The 22105-nt window shown below is 41.7% G+C and overlaps 1 protein-coding gene across 1 annotated transcript; it reads left to right on the top strand.

The window, feature by feature from the left end:
• The first annotated feature begins 1065 nt into the window (after nt 1-1065).
• On the top strand, nt 1066-20414 carry msna (moesin a). Its single transcript, XM_080860371.1, has 14 exons — nt 1066-1307; nt 8634-8717; nt 9710-9805; nt 10231-10353; nt 10879-11030; nt 11302-11385; nt 13847-13993; nt 14992-15088; nt 15208-15371; nt 15851-15981; nt 16148-16308; nt 17367-17459; nt 18369-18602; nt 18940-20414. Exons 1-14 carry the CDS (start codon nt 1296-1298, stop codon nt 19102-19104), a joined length of 1743 nt encoding a protein of 580 aa, XP_080716497.1. The 5' UTR covers nt 1066-1295; the 3' UTR covers nt 19105-20414.
• Nucleotides 20415-22105: the final 1691 nt, after the last annotated feature.

Below are 22105 nucleotides of genomic sequence, written 5' to 3' on the forward strand. Positions count from 1 at the left end.
CACCACACGCCACTTACTATGCCTCTAGTGGCGTGGAAGAAATATTTGTAAATTTGAGTGAGCGATTTGAGCATAGGCCTATGGATTTGAGGGTCTGTTTGAATACAATTATGGAGATGAGGACTTTTTAGTTTGATGTGAAAGTGTAAGTTCACCCCAGCTCTGAGGCTTACTCCACAAACTGCATAATTTAGAACATGCTAAAAAGTGCTCCCTACAGTAGACAAGCCTAAAACTTATTTAAGCAATTTAAAGATCTTACATGCTGGTTCTGAAATCCTGCCAGAGGCCAGTTGCTCATGGTCCTCTTTGCTGGAGAGGGCATGTCACACGTGGGTCGCCCACCTTCTCATTTCGAGTTTTCTTTCCCCAAAGCTTTCATCTAGTGGCCAGGATACTACTGGTACTATCAGTTTTGAATTTGAGCATCATTATTTGGCATTTTGTTTACAACAAATACAGTTTTGCTTTGTGGCCTTTGTTTAGTCTATATATAACACTTCTCATACAAATAAAATAAAACATAAGCATGTACTTGACCACAATAAGTTGGCCAATTTAATAGATGTAGCCTGCTCTCTAAGACCTAACAGTGAATCAGGCTATTTAGAGACATTTTGAGCCATCTCAACACACATACATCACATCACTTGCTACTTGCGCTTTTTATGTTTTGTTTAATGATTTATGTTTACTGTAATGAAATCCTATCCACTGGATAATGTGTCTGGATCATTTGTATTTAATTTATTCAGGTCTGTTTTTGGTGTGTGATGTTACATTTAAGTTGAGCTACTTTATTGGCTTTTTGGATTAGGCTACATATGTTGAGTATTTAATTGCATTTCTCAGAATTGGCTATTACGTCAGGTCTGGAATTCTGTGGGATATCCCCTCTGCACGTCTCCATCCAGAGGAATTCGTGACGGGCCGCTCACGTTCTGTCTGAGTTTGACAAAGGCATAACGGGCCATTGACAATACAGGCGGAGTCTGCGGGATACCCGCTCTACTATGTCTCCAGCGGTCTGGGTGTGGTTTTCAAACTCAGTTCCGTTAGCAGGAAATCAAGCTCTGGGCTAACGTTACCACTTCAGCGTTAAACAAAGCATAGCAAAAAAACGAAATTTTGGGCTAGTTTGTTCTGGGAAGGGTTTCAGTTCCCACTTTTAGGTGGTGATAGTCGACTTTTTCTGCTTCTAGTCATCCGATGGGAAAAAGTTTCTATTTTTGTTGACTCCATTGTATCTCCTCAGTTGCTGACATCAGTGAGCAGAACCAGAAAAGACTGACAAAATGCCGAAGACCGTAAGTATAAAAAAAAAATCTGGAAAGCAGTATGATGGTTTTGTCAGTTAAACCTGAGTTTTATTGTTTATCTCTAAAATCGTCGTATTGATGTGGTTAAGCCGGGAGCCCGTATATTTTTGATGCGCGAGGCAGACCGTCCTTCGAACTTTGATTAAAGTTCTGAAATAGGCCTGGCAAACCAGAATTTCCATAGGCTACTATGAAACACATTCTGACTACGTGTCATTTGACAGAACCTAGTACATTTTCTTATTTTTGTTGTAATACTAATTGCATATTTATAACAGGGGCTATGTTGTTGTTAAATCCGTATTTAATTCGTTTTTTTTAATGCTGCCTTTCTCTCTGCCAGAGTTGCGGGTAACAATGCAGGCCTTTTCTTGTTTCCGTTTTAGCAATGTATCCTTAGGGCTATCATAATCTGGGAAAGTAGAATGCTTGTTTTGTGAGCCTAAAACCGTTACTCAGTGACAAGCTATGCGGCTATGAGAACTCCCCTATCTCAAATGTGATTGGCTCACTATAGTAAAGTTGAACGAGATGAGTCAAGGCGGCTACAGTCTGTTCTTGCGTTGCGAATGGCGGACAATCTGGCTTTCATCAGAGCAAGCCTGTCTTTCATCGTTTACTAATCTGGCATAACGAGATTTAAATGTGCTTAATGAATTAGGCTTAACTTCTAGATTTCCACTTGCTTACTACAAGTGATACACCGGAAGGAATTTATTGTGCAGCACCGGGCAATTTTACAACTGTGATAGCTGAATTAGCAGTGTGAAACTGGGTACTCTCGCGTGAGCGCGCACAGGAGCACAGCCAACACACAATCTCTCGAACGGTGATATCTGCCCTGTCCACTTTAATTAATATGTTGCATATGAATTCTGATAGGACTAGTAGAGCATCAGCTCATCAGTTGTTTAGGAGGCCTGTTTATTTTTTGTTTAAACAGGGCAAGTCAGCCCATTTTCAGTGGCTTGTAATGGCAGAGCAGGCCCAAGCCTAAGAAATCTCTTTTCCATCTTTTATGTTCCATCCCCTTATGTTGACAAGAGGATAGCTTATTTCTTCCTTATTCCGACTAGGCTGCTGGTTAGTGTGTTTTGTATGCACATGCAGGATTTGTAAATCAGGTACAGGAAATGAGGCCTGAACTAGTCTAACCAATTTGGTCTTGATCCAAGGTCACCGGGAGCCAAGTTTTTATGTCACTCTGAAAAGCTATTTATGATTTTTGCCCTTTGTGAATGTGCCTCATGTCACAAAACAGCACACCAATAGTTTTGAACTGCAACTGATGGACACCAAATGATTTTCATGAGATGTGACACATTTGAGCAAATGAAACCTACTGGCAATAAAATAAAGTATGCTTAAATAGCGTTAAATACGTGTATTGACAATACAGGCCCTGAGTGACGTAGTAGTAAAATACATGTAATTTTTTCTGTGCATAAGTTGAACATTTATCAGACAGTACTCTCTTTATGAAACACACACTAACTCTTTTTACCTCCCCCCTTTCTCTCTCACACACACGAACACTTGAAAACCCCCAAAATAACAAAAGTGCAGTATACCCTGAAATTTTGCCAAATAGCAAAAACTTCTCTGCCTGTCAACTATTTTACTTATCCGGATAAATACATTTCTATTGAGTAACTTTGTATTTACAACACTGTGCTTTTTAAAGAGAGAGAAAGAAAGACAGGCTGAGTGTGTGGAGCCCATAGACCCTGGAACAACGTAGCTGGTTAAAAGTAACCGCACCTATTAAACATTCTAATTTTACAAGCAGATGTTTAGGAACACTTATATGTTGGCACTGAAAGCATCTTAAAAGACACCAGACAGTAAGTGGTATTGTAGCTGTCATGTATGGGGTCACACATAGGGCTTAAGCAAAGCACTTGGCTCAGCTCCCATTTAGTTGGTTGCCGCCATTTCTCAAGAATCTTTAATTTAGTGACTCAAGATTTCTGAGCTGACGTCAGTTCCTCCCAGGCGCCATTTCCTGGCTCTCTGCTCGGCTGACGCTGCCTCTTAAAGCCTTATTTGGAGTTGCAGAGTCTCAGAGAGACTGCCGGCGCCCCTTCCTTTTACCAACGTCCTTTGCATACTCCCATTCTGTTAGCCCTGTCAGCCTTCTCTCTCCCACGCTGGGAGCCAAATCAAAAGACCCCCCCCCCCCCCCTCACACACACACACACACACACCTCACTTTCTCTCGTTTACCACAGTCATCAAATAACTCCCTTAAGCATAGGCCTCTAGGCCTTAAACATCCATTTAGAGTTCAGCAGCTGGTAAATTAGCAGCTTGATAGCCTGTGGTAAAATAAATCGTAAGCATCGAATTGTTTGTGTTAAGCCATGACAAATATATCTTTTTGGAACGTTAGAGGGAAAAAAATTCTTGTCATCGGGATGATGTTGATGTCTTTCTTTGTGAGAATAAGCACCCACAAATACCTGTTGAGTCAACAGGTAATGCTTAGATTGCGAACATGAAAAAGAGCATGCAAGGGAAAGTAATGTTTGTGAGCGTGGGGGGGGTGTAAGGATTAAGGGAGGTAAAGCCACCAGCGGCTCAGACACTTCAGACTTTAGCTGTTTGTAATAAACTCCAGCCAGAGGTGGTACCAGGAGTGAGGGAGAAAGCAATCCACTGTTAGTAACAAGTTTTGTTGCTAAATGGAGGACAACTGCCTCATCAACTTAAAATGCATCTTCCCACCTGTAGACTGAGAAGCTGTGAGTCCTCCGCTCTCTCTCTCTCTCTCTCTCTCTCTCTCTCTCTCTCTCTCTCTCTCTCTCTCTCTCTCTTTCTCTGTTTATCTCTCTCCCTCTATCTATGTGGAATGGAGTTGAAAAACAATGCATGCATAGATGTATGGTTTTAAATGTGTATGTTAGCATTGCATGTTAGCATTTGTGAACTTGCTTTATTTCTTTTGGTGTCTAGTGTCTACTTTCACTCCCATATTCATCTGCTGTGTCAGCTACTACTGAGATTTTAACTGCTGATGTTGAAATGTCCGTCACCACATCGAGAAAGTATAAAGCGTAGCTGTATGTTTTTGTGCATATGCATGCACCTAAAGGATTGGTTTACACAATTATAATATAATATGGAATTGAGGAATGTGCATTTCTGCGAAGCCTAAGAACGTTATCATCACAGACCTAAAAAAAAACTGCGTTAGCCTTAGTCATGTAAAATACATGCCTAATAAAAATAAGACTGTGAAAAGAATGCCTGCAAATCGAATTTAACAATATATTTTTCCGAACAAAATAAGGTCTGTAGATGGACTTTCTGTCCGTTTCTTTCTTTAAGTGCCTGAATGTTTAGGGTCATAGTCAAGTGATTTTCACTAATCCTGATTTCTGGGGGAAATGGAATTTGTGTGGCTGCTACAGTGTCCAACACAGTGATAGAAAAACAGCTTTTCAGACTTTGAAATGAAAAAGAAAACTAAAAAAAGCATACAAATCTCACATTTTCGCCCACGAACCCAATCAGACCTTGCTAAAAGAGTAATGTATTTATAACAAAACCCATGGCATTCTTCAGAAGGCTTCATTAAAGCTATCAAATATGCTCTGAATTTCTCTTTCCCTCTCTCGTTCCCTGCTTGAAGAGTTTGTCCCGACACCCCTAATGATATAGCCTGTGCTCTGTGGGAAAGCAGGGAATATTTTAAGCGGCTGATTGGACCAAGCACTTAAGATGTGGAGAGGGCTATTTTGAGGGTGGTGGAGGGGTCGTGCCTGGGAAGAACAGGCCCAGGTATAGATACGGCCCTTAGACTCTTTTTTCTGTGGTACCCATCTAATTAATAGCCACTCAGAGAAGACAGACATGGTGCTGGTGGAGTGAAGAAGGGCCATTTTGTAGAAATCATTGTTTGGATTATTTTCCATGTGCCCATTTAATTGAAGTGCTTTTGTTTATGAAGTACATGAGGTAGCAGTAGGGTACTGCAATTCTCAGGCTAACAAATCATATTTGTCTGTGTGTGTGCTTTTGAGAGAGACTGAGAGTCAGACCCGGAAAGACCAAAATGTATGACAGGAAATGTAATTTGGGTCATGGTATACTTGATGATCTCTCAGTTGAATTGTGGTTTGAAGGCAAGGTATCAACCGTTTGCCGGTTTCCAGTCCGAGTTTGATGCTGTCACCGCTTTTGAGAATGTGATAGATGACAAGCAAGTCTGTTCTGCATCCAACATTTGTATGAGCTGATATGATGTAACTAGTTAGTAACATCCTTAGGAAAAGTCTCATTTAACAGAAATGAACAGTGCTGGGGCTGGAAGACAAATGTCAGCAAAGTGATTCATTCAGCAAATGAAAACATCCTTTGAAGTATATGGCTACAAAATACATGACATAGAATGCGTGTGCCTTCTGTGTTAACCACTGTGTGAAGTATGTGCTTCTGTTCCCTTCTGAAGCAGTCTTACGGACAGGGTGGACCCTCTGGTGCTTACGCACTAGAGTACACAGATGACACGGTGAAAAGTCACACTATCATGTTTATCAAGATATCTTGTAGGCTATACGTGGTAGACATCCACTGGGCACACCCACAGATTCAAGAGTTTTACAATAACGATACATTTTTACATATTTTACCAATTCGGTTTAAGAGGTGATGACGGCCGGGCTTGAGGAGGAAAGGTGAGGTTTAGTGTTTAAGGATTCGAAATGGAAACAGCCCCCGTCATCCTCTGAGGCCCTGGAACTGCAGTCGAGGGCTGAGCAATTGTTCTTAAAATAGAAATGGCAAAACACGCGGCGTTCAGCGCTTGAGGGACACACCCTTGCTCGACAGAACTGTGCATTCTTGGTTCCTTTTTCATGCCGCCATGAACTATTTTTACCCCGAAGAGTCACTTTTTTAACCCGCTCTCTGACGGGTTGCCAGAAGGCCAAATGAAGCAGATACAATGTTACAGGTTTCAATGATGAAAAGGGCTTTGGAGATGAGGAATGAGAGAAATGGGTGTTGTGGAAAAAGTATCAGGGCTTAACAGAAATGGAAAAAAACTGCTCACTGGCTGGCTCACCACGGACAAGTGATCTTTTCTAGGGAAATGAGTAATAGTGCTGTCCGTCCAAAAATCTGATGCAACCCTGTCGAAATAGCGTTAGTCAGGATGGCCAAAGCCCATTATGAATCACTTACTGCACTGGAGTGGATCCCAGAAAGTCTGTTACACATTATGAAGCTTTAGTGTAGATCCTTGCTGATGTGTCAAGTAAACTGTGTCAATTTGTTCAAATGCAGATAACTTTATTAGGCATGGATTCTAGTCTCCAGCCTCTGGTCTTTATACATGTCAGGATATTTGATATTGTATAAGTAGCTAATTTGGTGGCAGCATAGCCGTGACATACATTTAATTAAACTCTCTCTCTCTCTCTCTCTCTCTCTCTCTCTCTCACACACACACACACACACAAACATACACTGACTTACATTGTAACTACAGGTGAATGGTGACAAGTAAAATTGGTCAGGCCAAGTGAGATTCGAAAATGAAAAAACACATTTGTTGTGCCGTTATCTATATGTGGCTTAGAAATAATTTAAAATCTGACTGGGTCTTAGGAATGATGACAAAGAGAAGGGGGTGGAGGAGGAGAAAGAGAAATAGGGAAACAGGGAGAGAAGGAGAGAAAGAGAGAGAGAGAGCGCGACAGAGAGGCCCTGCTTACACAAAGGGGAAAGAACGCGGGCGCTAATCAGCATCACAGCTGGTGAATAAAGCACTGCATTGTGGTTCCAACAGGAGGGGGTGGCCTCTGCCCGGCTCAGCTATTTACTGCCCCCTCCTCACACACACAAACACACACACACACATACACGCACGCACACACACACACACACACACACACACACACACACACACACACACACACACACACACACACACACACACACACACACACACACACACACACACACACACAAACAAACACAAGCACACACATCAGACATACAAAATGGAGAGTGCAGCATGCTCAAGTACAATAAAAGGCAAATATACAATATGCATACAAAAATACTCTCATAATTAGATTGAGGACTTAAATTGTATATGCACACATATAAATATACACACACAAGTTCTTCGATGATTAGGCAGAATTAGTGATTAAATGCCAGAAACGCTCCATGCAGTGCAGGAGTAAGTAAGAGTTGTGTTAAAACTATAGGCTGCTCTAAAATGGCTTCTTGTCTGCTCTGATAGAATGAGAGATGCATGGCTTACAGGATGTCAGCTCAAAAGAGGCAGTCTGACGAGGTCGAAAGGATGTGGCAACTTCCTGTAGTAAGAGAGAGAGAGAGAGACAGAGTGAGGGGGAGAGAGAGAAATCACAGGAACTCTGAAGTATAGCTACAACAGTCATGGATTGATTTTTCTTCAGTCTTTCAGAGTTAACAGCAGTGCAATTGTTTGTAGTGGCATGTTCTCCAGAAAAGATTTTGGTTCCTTATTTGTTGACCTCCCCCCCGCAAATCAATCTATCTTTCCCTACCTTCTCCCTAAAGCAGACACTAGCATAGTGCTAGTATGGTCCCTCTGTCCAGGATTTTGTTGTGTTTCCTTCAATTGTTTTATCTCTTAACCAAAGTTCCACAGCATAATCAATCATCCTTCCCTCGTGGCTGAGTGTACCAGTCTGTCCAAACCTCCCACTCCTTTTACGCTTTCCATTTAAATCCATTTAACCCTGTGTGTTTGTTACCACTAGGGGATTGACATTTGCACTGCAAAATGGATGAACATCCATTTGACGCACAGATATATAATAGTGCATAGGGGGTATGGTAAGCTGAATTTGTAGCCAAGGTGACAAAAGTAATTTAGGTAAAATTTCAAAGGGTAAACAGTCACAGCACCTGTGGGGGCGAACAATGCTGCAGTAGGGACAACAGCCTCAACAGCAGGCTTAATCTCTATGGCAACTCAATCCCAGCAACAAGCCTAAATTAGCTTGAACTAAAAAGATCAGAACTGCATTCTTTTACATCTGTTTTCTCCTCTTTTACATCTTTCACAACGAGGGTATCTCCCTTCGGACATGGCCAACATATTTAGCCAGCTGTAAACAAGGTTTGTTAGCTACCAACACAGCTAAAAACATGAACTAGCTTGATGACCTTTGTCAAGCCAACAATCTCTAATATACAGCAAGCTTTCTCAGTTTTTAACGAAAAGTTATAAAATCATAAAAAAAGCTTTTTTTTTGTGGTGCTTGTTTGCTGTTTAAATCTCTCATGTATCCTCTTGTTCTTCTCTTACAGATCAGCGTGCGTGTGACCACAATGGATGCGGAGCTAGAGTTTGCCATTCAGCCAAACACCACAGGCAAACAGCTCTTTGATCAGGTATCTTTTAATTCTATTTTTACACAGATTCACTTATGAGAGTCATTCTCTCCTGCAACTAGGTGGTCATTATCACTGGGGATTTGTGTGTGTGTGTGTGTGTGTGTGTGTGTGTGGATATGTGTGTGTGGGGGTGTGTTCACATGCCTGCACTAAAAAGCGAGAATGACATGAGGAGTAATTAGGCTGCCACTGTGATTATCATTGTTGTGTGTATTCATGTGTTTGGTATGTCTAGGGTTTACCAGGATTCAGCTCTGAAGCCATGCTCACAGTTTCATATGCTGGAGAAACTGGCTATTTCCCTACTCCCCATTAAATGACCACTTAGCTAATCAAGTCTCCTATGTCAGAAGAGGGAATATCATGCTCTTAACTTTTTCTCTCTTTTTCTCCTACTCTGAAGAATGCTTTAATGGTGTAATAGCTAGAATGGCGTAATTCAAAATGTAAAAGTTAGTTATTCAGCCCTTACCTCTTTTAAAACTAGACCCAATGACAGAAATATAACATAATTTTGTAAAGTAGCACCAGACCGAAAGGTAAATGGACTTGAATATGTGCCTGGTGGCCACCTCACCCCCTGTAGTGACGTGGCTGATAGATTCTTCACTTATGAGTAGGGTTGGTAAAGAAATGATGGAGGAAGGGAGCAGCAAAGCACTTCGCAAACCTGAACCACTGCTGGGAGGAAAATCACACTAATTAGATCATCCCTGCTGTCAGATTGAATTTGAAGCGATACTTGATTAAAGGTACATTGAGGAAAGGGCTTGAGCATCAGTTTTAATGATAAGGCTAAGATCGCTAAAATGACAATTTGATCACGCCATTATTCTAATAATAATCGACAAAAAACGCAACCCAACTGCAACTAGTGCTGCTCCTTAAATATTGCACTTGCCTGTATACAACTTTTGTATGTTACTTAAGGGTTGTATATGCTTATATGTTTGTTTAATGTCTGTGTCTGTGGTTTATGTCTGTTTTAGGTGGTGAAGACCATTGGTCTGCGTGAGGTGTGGTTTTTTGGGCTGCAGTATCAGGACACCAAGGGCTTTTCAACCTGGCTGAAGCTTAACAAGAAGGTGAGGAAGCGTTTTACTGAAACAGTCAAACACGCCCATGAGTCATGGTTGTCACAGTCCCTTTGGAGTTTAATAAATCTGGGAAACCTCTCGGATAAAAATGTCATCTTTGTTAGGTTTCACCACAGCATGTTTTACTGCCATATTGTTGAAATTCCAGTTTCACATCAAAGCGCATGTGTAAACTGTCTTATTAGGAGTTACTGTACTCCTTCATTTGAGCAGGGGGTTGATTTCATTAAATCTGGGTGGCTCCTCACCAGTGGTCACATACTCAAAACAAGCAATCATCTCTGAGAGGGCTAATGCAGGCTTCACATTACTCTTTGACTTTGGAAGACAGATGTGACAGGCATCAAGGCTGAGGGCTATGTGAAGATTCAACATTGCTAACGCTGTTTTGTCACGTAACCCCGAACCCCTAGGTCACGGCCCAGGACGTGCGGAAGGAGAGCCCGTTGCTGTTCAAATTTCGGGCCAAGTTTTTCCCTGAGGATGTCTCTGAAGAACTAATCCAGGAGGCCACCCAAAGACTTTTCTTTTTGCAGGTGTGTTTTAGCTGCTGTGTTATTATATAGTATTTATAATTATAGTTATAAGATTATATATAAGATTCTTATTATTATTATCATAATTATGTTATTATATATATAAGATTATATTATATATATATAAGATGTATCAATGTTGTAACCAAAGCGCTGTATAGAGTGCTGTCAATGTCAGCATGGACAATTAATATGCTATACGTGTTTAGTTTGTAGTGTGTAGCGTGGATTTTTCAAAATCTTGCAAGATCTGGTTGTTTTGTAACCAAAGTTTTCTACTTAGACAAATTGAAAAGATATTCCAATACTTACTTTAGTGCCATTTTGTTTTGGGTGTGTTTGGTTATAGGGAGCTGTGTATTTTGGGTATGTGGCTAGCAGGTAGCTGTCTTTTGTTTCCTGGGTGTGGTGGGGTGTGCTGTCGGGGTGGAGTTGGCAGAGGTCGTGTAAAGGTTGTGGTCGCTGTAGCGAAACAGTCGGGGTTGAGTTTGTGTGGCGCTGATAAGACTGTGCACCGTCCCCCAGGTCAAAGAGGCCATCCTGAATGATGACATCTATTGCCCACCAGAAACAGCTGTGCTGCTGGCCTCCTACGCCGTGCAGGCCAAATATGCCGACTACAACAAAGACGCTCACTGTACAGGATATCTGTCTGGGGACAAGTTGCTCCCACAGAGGTGTGTGTGCTCAGACTGCAGACATTTATTTGGGATTAATAATTGACAGTCAGCATGCAGGAATGTATAAATGGACTTTTTACTGTTATATGAAACACCTAGGCATACTACTGTATCTTACATGCTACCACATATCATTCGCACACTTCATCACATTCGGGTTATTTAACATGATGCAAGTCAGGTATATTTGGTTCCTAATGTAATGCCAGGTGTGTAAATAGTTTGCATGTAAAAACAGTAAGGGAATGATATGATATGATTTTTGCAGGGTTCTGGAGCAACACAAATTGAACAAGGAACAGTGGGAGGAGAGGATTCAGGTCTGGCATGAAGAACACAAGGGCATGCTCAGGTAAAACACACACACACACAGAGACACACAGACACACACATGCGCGTTTATGAGATGTGGGCTGACTGGAGTCGGTGGGGAAGTCAGGAAAAAATGGTGCAGGCTTTCTTATAGAAATAAACACTTATTCATTTTACTTGGGGATTCTCTTCATTGTCCCCAAACATGTATATAAAACAAAACAACATAAATCAAAAAATCCAAACGTACTCAAACAGGGCTCTACGCTAAGGTTTTTCCCAAGGAGCACATGTGCTCCTAAATGAAAAAATGTAGGAGCACACAAAGAAATTTAGGAGCACAGCAGGGTTTTTTTACACGGAAGCAAAGCATGTCATACTCATTTGCGACCTATAGTTCCAAACATTGTATTTTCCAACTTTTAACCCCATTCATGTTCAGTTATTCCAAAGCAATTTAGCTGGTAAATTGATCAAATTATTCAGTATCTAACGTAAGCAACACTTTTACTGTATAGCTAGAGAGCACGTGTATCACATTGGTTTATAGTCTGTCAAATTAGTTCTAGTTATTGGTGTTCGTTGGCATACAAAGTTAGTCTTCTCTTATAAGCCTAGTTAGTACATCTGATTAGAGCTAGCAACAATTAATTGCAGATGATGGGGTCCCCTATCTCCGTGTTCATTTTGGCATATATTTTAGATTCAGTCTTAAGACAAAAATGCATATTAGTTTTAGTCACATTTAGTCATAGTTATCCTTCTTAGTTTCAGTCTAGTTTTCGAAAACTCATTACAATTTTGTCTAGTTTTAGGCACATTTAAAATTCCATATTATAGCCACATTAAACTCCTTCCCTTCCCTTCTCAGGCCCAGGGACCTCCTGTGTTGTGTCTACTGCATAGTAGTCTAGCTTGCAGTACCAAATTGTGGATGCAATTAGTCTCCAAGATACAGATCTCATGCCTACAGCTGAATTCCAATTAAATCAATGTAAATAATAATTTAAGGCAATACTTGATTAACAGAATTATCATTCAAATATATGAGAATACATGTTCTCCTCATGTTTAATATTTATATTATATAATATTGTTGGCTAATCTCATGGGCTGTTTGCAATAAAAAAAAAAAGAAATTTCCCCACGTAGGACTACTAGGCGAATGTTTAGCCTAAATGCACGTATCGTATAGCCTACTGTTGTTTATCTGTAACGTTTTAGTTGGCTAGGTTACTTTTTCCAGAAGGGATCATAAAGCAGTTGTAGACTTACGTAACTTTTATATTAAATTCAAAGAGATGGTGTATGCTGATTGCTGAAGAACATTCGGGAGAAAAAGCAGCAAAGAAGTTTGACATTGACCCGAGAGGAATGCGATAGGCTACGACTAGCAGGTGGAGGTAGAAAGAAAATTAGGCTGGATATCAAACCAGCTCGTTGAATAAATGTTTTCAGTCCGCGATAAGCATAATAGTGTCTAGAAAAATGATTTAATTCAAGGCTTTGGAAATCTTTTCCTCCGTGACTGACAGTGGAGACCATAACTCCGATGTTTATTTTTTACGTTGACACCCCGACCTAAAGCGTTACGCGATGTGCAGGAAGTGTTGAACGCATATGCAATGAATTCCATAGCCTACTGCAATTATGCCCATTATTTAAATAATTCAATTCTATAACAGAAGATAAGTAAGAAATAAAGTCCTGCCCCAAATAAAGGCCGGTGCGCTGTGCAGCCTAAGTAAATACAAGCCCCAGCCACTATTTGAGGATTTACGGTACTCTCTTTTTATATGGCTCTGGCCCATTGGTTGCGAATCGTCGCTCTCATTTGCAGGAAGTTAAGCGCGTCATCTTGATATGTTCACATCAGTCGCAACCCTGTCACTTGTTTCCATGTGAAATCAATGGAATGCTTCACTTTTTGGCGCTGTATTGACAACTGTCTGTCACTCGCACACTGTGCTCGTAAATAATTTTTCAAGTTCGCACGTACCTATTTTTAGGCGCATATGCGAGTGAAATACTCGCACTGTAGAGCAAAGTACTCAAGCACTAGGCAAACAAGAGAAGGGGGGGGGTTCACACACATACACACACACACGCACACGCACACGCTGTGATGTTGTTTCTTCCTCAGATCACACTTATTCTCACCCAGTTGTCCAGGCTCGCACCACATCATTTCCGTTCTCCCCTGTGCTATCTTGCCTGGTGTCTTTTGTCAATGCACAGTGATATAACACCCTTCATAGGCACGGGCGGAACAGGCCGAGCTAGTGTACCAAGCCACTTGATAAAGCCCTGTTATTTTTCCTGTGAGTGTTTTGACTCTGGCACCCTCAACCCTATTTTCCCCTACCAACGGCCCAGGCCAAGCAGTGACTTCAGCCATCTGGAACTGGGGTGGGGTGGGGGGATGGTGGGCTTCCAGGTTATGGGAGTTCTTTGAGTTTAATATTTTGTGGTGAGGTACGCTCTGCATCTGTGTCGCTCAGAGAGGATGCCATGATGGAGTATCTGAAGATCGCCCAGGATCTGGAGATGTACGGCGTGAACTACTTCAGCATCAAGAACAAGAAGGGCTCCGAGCTGTGGCTGGGTGTGGACGCCCTGGGCCTGAACATTTATGAGCAGAATGACAAGTGAGCCTATTTAGCACTCTACCACACCCTTTTTTTCTTAAAGCCCCTTCTAAGTTTGACTGTATGGCTGAACATTCTTCCAGGACTTTTTCTGTGTTCATGGAAAACACTATGTAAACCCTAAAAAGGGTTTAATTTATTATTTATTTATTATTTATGCATTTAATATTTGTATTTATTTGCTTCTCCTTCACCAGAAGCTCTAATAGTTTGGGGGCAGGTGGAACAGTACCCCCCTAAATCAGGGGTTTTCAACTGGTTTTGTCCCAGGGACCACCATTCTGACTAGAAAGTAATCCGCGGCCCACTGATGTGCCTGCGCGCTCGCCTGTGTGCGTTTGTTCGTGCATGTGTGGGGAGAGGGGAGACGTGTCAGTGTAATATCTGGGCAAGGTGAAGTCCACACAGCCTGTCTACTCGTGGCGAAATGGTAGACAGCGACAGTGTCATATCATTCTCTTGCCCTGTACTTATTCTTTAAAAAAAAATGCTCTCACACAGGTAGTTTGAAAGTTTGCAAAATACACCTCATTGCTTTTGCAGCAAGCTCTGGAAATTCGGTCTGACAACTTATCCAGAACTTAGCACAGGCTACCATAGACTGGATAGGTGCAAGGCTACATTCTGTCAGCGTGAATCACCTTTATATTATTTTAGACATATTTTTCTTTTTTCAGACATTTTCAAGAGTAATCTGGAAATGTGTTGAAATATCAAAGCAATTTTTTGTAATGTTTTATTTTTTTTAAATCGCGGACCCCCTGCAATACCACCGGTTGAAAACCCCTGCCCTAAATAACACTTAAAACATGTTTGGAATACGCCATTTTATCACAGTAAAAGTGAACCGCAAATCTCTGATGTTGATTTGAAACAGTTGAGCCATTCTTTCCCATTATTCCTTTTCACTCTCTCCAGTGGTCTCCATGGTTTCACAGTGCAGTCACGTACAGCAGAGGAAGTGCTTGACCCTCTTGTGTTTGTGTTTCCCTCTGCAGGATGACGCCCAAAATCGGATTCCCATGGAGTGAGATCAGGAACATTTCCTTCAACGACAAGAAGTTTGTCATCAAACCCATTGACAAGAAAGCGCCGGTATGTGCAGTCCCAAGATGACAGCAGTCTGTCTGTTTACATTCTGTCATCGGCTGCTGATAATTTGTCACAGTATGTATCGGTACATACTTCATTCTGGCCTTCCTGTCTGTGTGCAGGACTTTGTTTTCTATGCGCCACGTCTGCGCATCAACAAGCGCATCCTGGCTCTGTGTATGGGCAACCATGAGCTGTACATGCGCAGGCGCAAACCCGACACCATTGAGGTGCAGCAGATGAAGGCTCAGGCCAGGGAGGAGAAGAATCACAAGAAAATGGAAAGGTGTGTGTGTGTGTGTGTGTGTGCGTGCGCGCGCGTGTGTTTGTGTTGTGTGTGTGTGTGTGTGTGTGTGTGTGTGTGTGTGTGTGTGTGTGTGTGTGTGTGTGTGTGTGTGTGTGTGTGTGTGTAGCATACCTTTTTTAGCATGGATAACCATAACCCTCAGAGTTTGTGTAGGCGTGGCAACATGGATGTGTGTATTAATGTGGCTTAGTCATGGCCGCCTCGCCAGTAGAATGACCAGAGGTGTGTCTGGTGTGTGTGTGTGTGTGTGTGTATCATAGTCTTCTAGCATGGGTAGCCGTAAGTGTGGCAACATGGATGTGTCAATTAATGTGGCTTAATGGCCTTGCCATTGATGTGGCTTAATGGCCTTGCCATAGAATGACCAGAGGTGTCTCTGGTGTGTATGATGTTTATGGAGAGCTATTAACCTGGATTAGAGGACTCATCCATGTCCTTTTAACCCCACCCCACCTCAGGGCATTATTGGAGAATGAGAAGAAGAAGAGAGAGCAGGCTGAAAAGGAAAAGGAAAAGATTGAAAAGGAGAAGGAGGAGCTGATGGATCGACTGAAACAGATTGAAGAGCAGACAAAGAAAGCTCAGCAAGGTACGAGAGGACAGGCATACATTCTCTGTTGGATTAGTTCTACACAGTACAGCTGTACACTTGAAGACAACTTTGGATAAATGAATACTCTCTCTCTCTCTTTCTCTCTGTCTCTCTCTCTCTGTTTGTGTGTGTGTGTGTATGTGTGTGTGCCTCTACCCTGCAGAGCTTGAGGAGCAGACCAAGCGGGCCCTGGAGCTGGAGCATGAACGTAAGCGCGCCCAGGAGGAGGCCGAGCGCCTGGAGAAGGACAAGAGGACAGCCGAGGAGGCCAGAACAACGCTGCTGCAGCAGGCAGAGAACCAGATGAAGAACCAGGAACACCTGGTGAGCCTCCATGCGAGACACAAACACACACACACACACACACACACACACACACACACACACACACACACACACAGTCACACACAGTCACACACACTAACACATGCAGAGAACACAAACACACACAGAACATATACACACAAAGCCACCTACACAGACACAGACACACACACACACACACACACACACACATGCAGAGATCACATATACACACAAAGCCACCTACACACGCATGCAGAACACATATACACACACACCACACACACACACACACACATGCATACAGTTGTCACTGAAGAAATAAACAAACAAGGTCTAGTTATTACAGTGGAGTCTAATCTTCTTTATTGTAAAGACTGAATTACGGCTATAAGATATAGTCAGACTTAAAACATCAACTATATGTAACGTTTCAAAATTCCTAGCTTTATTTTTTGGGATGTTGAACAAAATCAGCATAGCCATGTGTTATTGCAAATGACATGACAGCCTTCATTTTAAAAGAAATTAAAATGCAAGTCGTCGCCTTGTTCATGGCATCAGAAAGGCCTTTAAAGTTGGGTTCTTAAAATCTGTCTTGACAGTTATATTGGTTGTCATCATAGGTCCCTAAAAGGTAAAGAATGTACGAAGCTGGAAGGGTGACCAGACCAGAAAAAGTCATTCTCTGCGTTCACAGGGCTTGAAGTGAAACAAAAAAGGACACATGTACTCTTATCTCACAAAGTCTGGTTAGCGCTTTGAGTTGCTGGACTATTGTTGAAACAAAATACACCATATAACTTGAGACTCCAGAGATAGCTATGGACTAATTATGAGTTAGCTGTGTGGAAGTAAAGGCATACATACACATACATGCGTGCGCACACACATACACACAGAGCCACTACCTAAGCAGGACAGTTTTTGAAAATGCAATGTTTTACTGCTGAAATAGTAACATTAAGTGTGCTTTGTCTGAGATATTTAATTGTGTGTGTTTGTGTGTCTGTGCGTGCCTGTATGTGTGTGTGTGTGTGTGTGTGTGTGTGTGTGTGTGTGTGTGTGTGTGTCTTTAGGCTACTGAGCTGGCAGAGCTCACCTCTAAGATCTCCTTGCTGGAGGACGCCAAGCAGAAGAAGGAGGACGAGGCAACAGAATGGCAAACGAAGGTGGGAGCACACATATTGTTTAATTTCTGTACTGTTTTTACAGCAAGTCACCTCCTGTGATTTGGAAACCTATTTGAATATTTTTAGACTTCATTACATGTACCCCTAAGGGCTGTAATCGATGGATATTGTAAAGAAAACACCATATAGCGGTGTGCTTTACTGGAAGGGACGTTTTCGAATGTGTGGGTCTGGGTAGTGTGTACACTTTTCGTAGGTGTTTGTGCTCATTTATTGGAAATTCTTATTAGTCATCTCATTCTGTGGCTTTCTCTGTTGCCCTTGATGAAGCAGGCATCCAAACATACTGCTGGGGCATCAAGGTGTATCAGCAGGACTCTGGCTGACAGACTGTGTGTGTCTGTGCACAGAGCGAAGCAAATTTTGTCTACATTGGCAAGGTCTCCCCAACTTCCATTAGTCTAACACTAGACGATGGAGTGTGATGCCAGGCACAAGGCAGCACCAGAGCCCCCCCACACACACATACACAGTACACACCAACCTGACCCTTAGTGAGTACCACTCACTGGTTTGAAATGTAGCTGATCAGCGGCTCACCCCCACCTGCCCCCTCCCTAAAAAAAAGAATAGCCCTACTGAGGTGAGTGCTTTGCCATGGGAGATGTCAAAGTTTCTAGAATAGACAAGGCCTTTTGTTTTTTTTGGGTTCTTCTTTTTTTTTTAATTACTCCTGCCAAGGCACTGGGCTCGCTGAATTCACACCCCGCTGGTTGTACTCACAGTTTTGGAAGGTTGTGATACTAAGAACATCCAGAGGAAGCACCCTGTCTCCAACACTTATCAGATGAAGAAAGCGAGGTTAGGCGTTTTCATGTCTGCAGCCACTATGCACTTTCCTGCTTGTCGTTGAGCCCCTATTCTTCTGCTTCACTGTGTCCTCTGTAGGCCACCATGGTACAGGAGGACCTTGAGAAGACCAAAGAGGAGCTGCGGAATCAGGTGATGACGGCTCACGTGCAGGAGACGGTGCAGCCGGAGGACGAGCACGACGAGAACAACGACGAGGAGAACAACGAGGCCAGCGCTGAGTTCAGCGACGCCGCCCTGTACATGGACCGCAGCGAGGAGGAGCGCATGACCGAGGCCGAGAAGAACGAGAAAATGCAGAAGCACCTTCTGGTGAGGGAGTGCACAGACACACACACACACACACACACACACATACACACACACACACACACACACACACCATACATACAGTGCATGCATATCATGAACAGTTCACATTTAACAGACTCACAAAAGTCACACATTTTGTACCTTCACATATGGTTTAAATTAAATCAACCCAAGAATGCATATCATATTTTCATTTCACATTTATTTAAATGCTGATGCTTGAACGACAGACCTCACCAACACACACATACACAATGCATTCTTGCTTGTGCAGTTGCACAAGTACATGTTCAGACATGCGAAGACACTCATTAACTGGTATTTTCTTCCCCCACAGGCCCTGAGCTCAGAGTTGGCTAACGCCCGCGACGAGACCAAGAAGACGGCGAACGACATGATCCACGCAGAGAACGTCAAAGCGGGGCGCGACAAGTACAAGACCCTGAGGCAGATCCGCTCCGGCAACACCAAGCAGCGCATCGACGAGTTTGAATGCATGTGATCGCCTTCGGTGGCCTACAGGGGGCACACTTGCCTATTTACTCACCCTGACCCCACTCAACTGCGGACTGCAATTTTACCCCCTCAACTCAGCTCCCTTACATTTAGGACTGCATTTCAAAGCACAACACATACAAACACCATTCAAAGAAAAGAAATGATTCGTGTATTGAGAAGAAGTGAATGTGATTTGATTTTTTATTTTATTTTAAGAATGTTGAACACTGCTTTTAAGATAAGGGAGACAACTTAGCTTGCTATTTTTTTCAGTGTTTTTTTTCTCCATAATGTTATATTCTTGCAAACGGTTCGGAGGTGCGATGTGCAGAAGGGAAAAGGGGTGCTTTTAAGCTTTCATTCCCCTGCAAGAGGGAATGATTCCAAACCTGATTATTTTTTTCTGTTCAGTTCAGGGTCTGGAATACGCTACCAGATGGACATCTTAAAAAAAAAAAAAAAAACTTTTTGTGAATTTCAAGTGCCAAGTCTCATTCAAATGCCAAAAAACATGTAGACATGTGATTGATTGCTTGTTGAATATGCACAGGCATGTCACTTGATCAGAGAACCATTTTCTGACCAATTTGGTCTGTAAATTTGCACGCAGACTTTGAAATTAAAGGGCAGTAAAGCACTCAACTGAGCATCTTGCCACCACTCTTGATTTACTCTACAAGTCATCCGCTGCAAGCAGGTCTGTAGATGTGAGGTTTCTGAAAAGAAATCATATACCGGAAAACAAAGCAATCATCAAACTGTATTTTGATTCATTTTTCTAGTTGTAATGTATTTTTAAAGCTTTCAAAGATGAAGAACCGTTTTGTGTGGTATTATACTATTTTTTGAGTGCCCCTGCAGTATTATCATGTGAGATCCACCTGAATTTATGCTCAGAAATGGATTTGCACAATTCTCTACCTATAGTTTGTGGGCGATATTTCTCAAAAAGCATATTTGCTGTGGCACATAGCCTGGCTAAGTAGGGGTTAAAGTACCATAAGTAGGAGTTTTTTCTTTTTTTTATGTTGCAAAATATCTTTGATGTGTGGCCTTTTGCCTCATTTGATTAAAGGCCTGTCCAAATTTATTTCATTCTTATTGGACTATATGAGATGAATTGTCGTTGCAATGTTTCAGACGGATAACTCTTCACTGTAAGATCATTTTAGCTCCTTTTGAAAAATAAGATGGGTGGATCCAGACTTTCTGAATTCATCACCAGACAGTGCCTTGTCCTCAGCAAAACATAAATGGTGGCTGCTTGATAAGTCTTTATTTCAATTGTCAATAAAAATTTTAGTTTAAAATGTTTGATGTTGAGATATGTTTTTTTATTTTTTAATCTTTGCTACACAAAATGGGGGTGGTTCTTACACCATCAAAGTGATGAGGAGTCTTGAGGACAAATGTGTGAGAGATGCTAGACCATGGTGGCTTGCTGTTATGAATGCTTTCATGAATTAAGCATTAAGTAGACTACTTGCTCCTTTAGAGCCAGAACCTCAACTAACAAACTAAACTTCTTTGCAACACAAGATCCTTCTTTAACTTGCTTGTACTTGCCAGTTTTAAGTGGAATAACTTCTCCCGTTATAACTTTAGATTAGATTATTGTCTTTCATGACTAGGATTAAATATCCTCCCAAAAAGAGATGCTTCAAAATGGCACCCCTCCATAAGGCAGAACTGAATGAAAATTACTCTATCGTATTCAATTCTGAAGAAGAATGTGCAAAGATGCCTCTACTCATTTAATTAGGTCTTCATTTTAATTAAGTATCTATATCAGTCCATGTAGGAGGTTGATGAGGCTAAATACCACGACTTGTATTTGATGAGATGATTTCATCCAGACACTTGGATCATGAAACTGCTGTTTTTGATCATTAATAGGTCATTTTAACTGGAATATTTTAAATATTTATCCTGCGTAAAATATCTGTGTAATACATTATGCTGTAGTATAACTCATTTCACAAATGTATTATTTCCAAAAGTTTACAAAGGTATGTGTTCTTGGCCAGTATATAAGGGATTTAGTATAACCTTGTAACTAGATGCAATCTCAATCAATGTACTCAGAATGGCATGCCATAATGGAGGACTATGATTTTAAAGCTCTCGGTCAAATGTTCCTCACATTTCTCCTCTTAAGGCCTCAATATACTTCTGCATCCTTCTCCGTCCTTGAGAAAAAATGGGCAGAAGGAATTACACCTGGACTCTACGTAACGATAGCTTCGAACTGGAGCTAGACTGAGAGACAAGCATCCGCCTTATCAAGATGGCCTTAAACTCAGAGGGGAGTAAGAGGCATGATGGACGGCTATGCTCATCTCAAGGCTGCAATGAAGCCTTGTATGATACTTTATCTGCTAGAAAATTCTGTTTCATGCCAACTGAAAGGAAACTTTCTGTTTACTGCAGTATCTGTTCCCTGACTTATTTGCTTACATGTTCTTTTTTAAATTGCAAATATCCATCAGGTGATTTCATGGTATGATATTTTGTTTGTCAATAGAACTAAAATGAGATAATTCCAGGATGATAGTTTTTGTCTGCCTAGAGCCTAATGGAAGAGTTAGACAGGAAAGCGAAAAATGGGTTGGAAAATCAGTCTATGTTGAAAATAAGAAAAATGATTTAGTGTCATGAGCTGTTCTGTGCTGTCTGAGTTTCACTAGAATACTATGGTTCAGTTTAAATGCTGACAATGGCTTTCTCTTCTGGAATCTTCTTTTTGACGTTGTAAGGCAGAATTCATTCTGAGAATATCCATGTTCTGGAATAAATCATTCAGTGTTTAGCCAGGGGGTCAAAAGGTAGCATTCACACCACAGCTTCTCAACCTGGACTGTTTGTTTTCACAGCAACCCCTATGCATTGGCTGCTATTAGGCACCCTATAGCCTGGGCACAGTTAAACCAGTTGCCACATGCTGCATTCCTTAAATTAAAAACCTCTTGAGATTCCCTCTGTGACAATGGGGGGTAAGGCTGAAA

The sequence above is a fragment of the Sprattus sprattus genome (assembly GCF_963457725.1).
Source record: "Sprattus sprattus genome assembly, chromosome: 1".
Taxonomy (NCBI): domain Eukaryota; kingdom Metazoa; phylum Chordata; class Actinopteri; order Clupeiformes; family Clupeidae; genus Sprattus; species Sprattus sprattus.